Below are 4,660 nucleotides of genomic sequence, written 5' to 3'. Positions count from 1 at the left end.
GATCAAATTAAGGACAAAATTGTGGTTTGAGATTTCGCACGAGAGTTTAGAATACGAAGAGAAACTAAAATTTCATTAAACATTTTCTTTTAATCTAATCCTTTGTAGAATTTGTTTGAAACATATTTTAAAATTTTTTCAAATCATGAACAACTATCAGAAAAACCACTACAGTACAAGAAGCAATCGTTATTCATATTTAGTCCAAAATTTAAACAAACCTTGCGACAGGAGTATGAAACTTGAGTACGAAGTTTTATTCATTAATTATTCTTTTATTATCTGTGCTATAATTTTTATTGAAAACAATATCGAACAACATAGAAATTTGTCTCCTTGATTCGTTATTCGAGATATTTATCTATACAAGCATTTTGTCCATCTCTAATACTTGTCAAAATGTGTTTTTGAGAGCGTACTTGACGTTTCGCTATTAGATTTTCGATTCGATCCGTTTCACCAGGAATTATCCGATTTCGTCGATAGTTTGCACGATGAGTTAGAGTCCTCCTTAATAGTTCAACTTCCTGTTCTTGTTCTTGTTTAAGATATTCTCACGCTGAGCCATTAGCTCCTCCGGCGTGATCAGGACTTGACACCTGTGCGCGTATGTATGGCACTTTATGGTTCCGCAGCATTCTCTGTCAGAAACACACTGAAATGAAGAAACAAATCAACGTTAGCGTCAATCAATTGGCAAAACTACGAAATTATTAGGACAGCCATAGAATTTTATTTTCAAGTTGTTGGAAAAGATATCTTAAGAATCAATGGATCGATTATCATCAATTCTGATGTACATGTATTATCCCTCCATTGTCTGAATTAACATAATCTCGATACCTGAGGATGTTCTGTTTATTTAAATTTTGACAGTTTCGATTATTTGAGACGAATTTTTATTCATTGTAAACTACTGTTGCTCTAGCAAAATATAATTATCCAAAATTTTGAATCAATAAATCTTACATTTCACTCTCAATTAAAAGCCTCACGTGTCGCTCAGTTTGTTAGACTTGAATTCCCCAGTCTCCTCAAAAAGACGCTCGAAAATTTCGAGTCGAAATAGTTGTTATAAAAGTAATTTACTCACGCTGTCGCCATGTCTACCGCACTGCTCAGGCGCTGCCATGACTACAGTCATAGCTATCAACGCAATGAAGACGCACAGCATGATTTTGGTCATTTTGAACGGGATTTGTTTGCTGAAAACAAAAATTGTATCTCCGTCACTTTCTCTTTACCATCGGTCCTTTTCAACAACAGTCTATATCGAATAAATCGCTTCGTTTCATTGTCGACCCAGTACATCTCGAGGAACGTGCGTCGATGCAAGTTTATGTTGATTTAAAGAGCAGAAAACCGAGACGTAGTACCACGCGAAGTGAGACACTTCTTGTTGCAATTACATTCCGTCTCGGGGCCGCGACGGCAAGAATCGACAAAGGTCATTCGCGGATACATGAAATTCCAGCTCATTACGCAACCTAACGAGCACAGACACTCACGCGCGAGATTTTTACGCAAGGACGGCCTGTACAGGTGTCCGTGAATGAGTCATTAACTACTGACCTAACTTGTTCTTGAATAGCGAACAGAGTGACTAAAGTGTACGGTCATGGGCAACCATATCAATCTATTATAATTCACGGAGTTGTCACGTATTCAGCGCGGATACAACTTTTCATGGTTTTTTCATGGCAAAACCCGATTAAATAATTTAAGAACAAATCTGTTTTATTTTTGTTTCAAACAAAAATTATAATATTGTCGTAATTATATACGAGCCATAATGTATCATTGTTTTCTCAAAATATGTAATTGAGAGAAGAACAAACGTCTGTTATCGAAAAAGTGCCTTTTCATGTTGGAAGCAGACTAAACCGTTTCGTATTATTCTGGGACAAAGTAATATTTCAGATGCATTGCGAATGAATGGTATGCAAAGCAAAACAGAGGCCCGGTACAATGGAAGATATGTTAACGATGTTGATAGCACAAGTCATTGGAAGAAACGTGCGATAATGAACGTTCAAAGTTCCTTGCATGTATCTGTCAATATACCGAAGATTCTTCAACGTTATTCTCTTGTTTATATCTTAGAACGATGCAATTTTTATGAATTTGTTTTTTCTTTAATCTGTATCTCCGGTAGGTTGGTAATAAACTTTGTTAATTAATGGTGTCTGTTTACGTATATTAAACCAGTGGGATGTGGATATACCGATGCGAGATCAATTTCAATTGACTATAATAGAAGAATAAATAAGAGGCAAATTAAAATATTGTGAAAAATATTCACAAATTAATGAGATAATATGTCAACATTCTCTTTATTGATTAATTAAAATATAGTTAATCCAAATAGAGAACAAATCACAGTCTGGTTTATTAAAAAAAAAAAAAAACTAGAATTCCAAAGGAATACCAAAACCAAAACAGAAAAGTTCACAAATTAGTAGAAAGATATATCACCATACGAAGCGTTACACTCGAATTCAATTTCTAATATTGAAAATCCGTTTGAAGAATATTTATTTAAGAAACCTTCCGGAATAATAAACTTCACTCGTTCAACCTTCTTTTTTCTCTACATCGCTCAACTTACACTCCCCTCGTTTAATTACTCGACGTCAAACGAAAGGTCGACATTTTGTCTCGTCCTATCATCGTGATAGGACTCCTTCGCACTGAATTAGACACCAAATCACTTTGCACAGAGGATTAAACGTCGAACCGTGAATTAATCCGCGTCATATCGGTACATTGATGTTTGAATTTAGGAGGAAATTGGCACAATCACGGCGGTCCCTACGCTTGGAAACAGTTCCTCTGAGTTACTGCGCATGAATTGCTACTCACCAGAAGCAACGGACACAAAGAAACACAGAGCTCTTTCTTAGGAGTGCTGGACCCAAGAGAGTTCGACCTTAACTGTCTCGTCGTCTTGCTGTATACTACGCTTTTATAGCACGACGTCGCGTCACACTGGCAATTTCTGAACTCGCATATCGCGCTTCTGAGTCTGCATACGCACGAGAGGTTATAGTGGTTACAGAAAACTGGTAAACTTCTCGGATGCCTGAGTCACATTCGATCACGTTCGAAACACCAGTAACACTGGCTCGTTCCTAGTTTCATTGGTACCGCTACAATTTTCAGAAAGTTGCATTGTTTGCAAATTTCTAAGATTCTCGGTACGTGGCAACAAGTTGAAAAAACTTTTAAGGAAGTTACGACGGCCAAGCGGCTGACTTTCCAATTAAAATGGAAAATACGTGACCGTTTCAATTCTTGGTAGAGTAACGCATACGTCGCGCTATACATTTTTATCCGGTCATTATGTTTCCTTGTAAACACGCGCAAAAGTTTGCGCTGTTGAACCAATTTGTATTCCAATCACCGGCTCGCAGTAACCTTGTCAATTCCTAACTGAAGAACAAATCAAAGAGACTGTATTTTTAGTAGTGATTTTTCAGAGATTTTATATAAATCTTAAGTTTCTGAAGCTCTAAGATTTAATTCAAATGAGTGAGCCAGGAACGCTTACATGTGAAGCTTCAAACGACAACCTCGAAGGCTGCGTCCTGAAAGTTTCAGTCTTTGAAACTTTAAAGCTGAATTTTACAGTTTTTACAGTTTATATGCGAAGCTTGAGTTCGAAAGCTCTGAGATTCAATTTAAAAGGGTGGCCATTAGACGAATGGCATACAATAATGAGGCACACATCGGACAAAAAAGCACGCATTGAAAACGAAAATACTACTAGTATCGCATAAACTGCGTAGAAATCGCGTATTCCATACACACACACACGCGCGCGCGCGAAAAAAAAGAAGAGAAATATTCTGTAGCCTCGGAAAGTAGAGACAAAGCGGTAACCGCACGATAAAAATATTACAAGCATCGAATATCAAAATTAAAAATCGACGAAATCAAATGTTCCATTGTTCAAAGTTTACATTTTTCGATTTCACATTCAAGAGCCGCGCGCGTTCAATCTTTATACCCCGCGCTGGCATATTACCGGTACGAATATTCCGTAATTTTACAATTTTATTGTACGTGCGTGATTTTTCCTTCGGTTTTTTTTTTGTTTTGGTTTTATCTATCTTGTTTTATTTTATTTTTTTTTGTTTCGCGAACAAAGCTCGCTCTATTAAATTACAGTAGCTACAGGCTCCTCTGCGTCTGGCATTTAATTTCGCGAAATCATACCTTCGAGACGCGTATCTCCGCGCGTACGGGAAAGTCGAATCCTAAACCCGTTCTCCTTCTCGCCCTCGCCCTCCTCCCCGCCCCTTACCGCCTCGCCACGACAATTATTAATCGTACCAATTATACTCCAAACTGTACAACAATTCAAAAGAGGCGTCCACCGCGAACATTCTTTCTCCATTCGTCCGTATGAAACGACGGGCGCACTTTTTTGTTTTCTGTGCCGATATTCCATTGACGGCATATTCCGGGCTCCATGCGTTCCATTGATTCCTCGACAAAACCCTCTTGTTCTTTAATTCGCTTAATAGGAAACAACAGGAAAGAAAACCGAATCATCCGGTAATATTGTCCTTTTATTCGTAGACGGTAGCCAAGCGAAAACGCCGCTCATTTCTCTCTCTCTCTCTCTCTCTCTCTCTCTCTCTCTCTCTCTCTCTCT

At 37.9% G+C, this 4,660-nt stretch overlaps 1 protein-coding gene across 1 annotated transcript; it reads right to left on the bottom strand.

Annotated features, from left to right (window-relative positions):
• Positions 1 to 254: 254 nt before the first annotated feature.
• LOC128893930 (omega-conotoxin-like protein 1) lies at positions 255 to 2,950 on the bottom strand. The gene is made up of 3 exons (XM_054155266.1): positions 2,863 to 2,950; positions 1,094 to 1,205; positions 255 to 655 (listed from the first exon to the last, which is right to left on the bottom strand). The coding sequence occupies exons 2-3, from the start codon at positions 1,184 to 1,186 to the stop codon at positions 512 to 514; spliced, it is 237 nt and encodes a 78-aa protein (XP_054011241.1). The 5' UTR covers positions 1,187 to 1,205; positions 2,863 to 2,950; the 3' UTR covers positions 255 to 511.
• Between the last annotated feature and the right edge of the window lie 1,710 nt (positions 2,951 to 4,660).

Source organism: Hylaeus anthracinus, unplaced genomic scaffold, assembly GCF_026225885.1.
Source record: "Hylaeus anthracinus isolate JK02 unplaced genomic scaffold, UHH_iyHylAnth1.0_haploid 3, whole genome shotgun sequence".
In the NCBI taxonomy this organism is placed as follows: Eukaryota; Metazoa; Arthropoda; class Insecta; order Hymenoptera; family Colletidae; genus Hylaeus; species Hylaeus anthracinus.
Note: the sequence above shows the minus strand (reverse complement) of the source record. Positions and strands in the feature narration are given on the sequence as shown.

What these genes read in the sequence shown, in the direction of transcription:
- LOC128893930 (XM_054155266.1), bottom strand. Translation starts at nt 1,186, where the DNA reads ATGACCAAAATCATGCTGTGCGTCTTCATTGCGTTGATAGCTATGACT. An exon ending in GCGGTAGACATGGCGACAGC is followed by an intron (nt 656 to 1,093) that starts GTGAGTAAATTA and finishes TCTTCATTTCAG; the next exon opens with TGTGTTTCTGACAGAGAATG.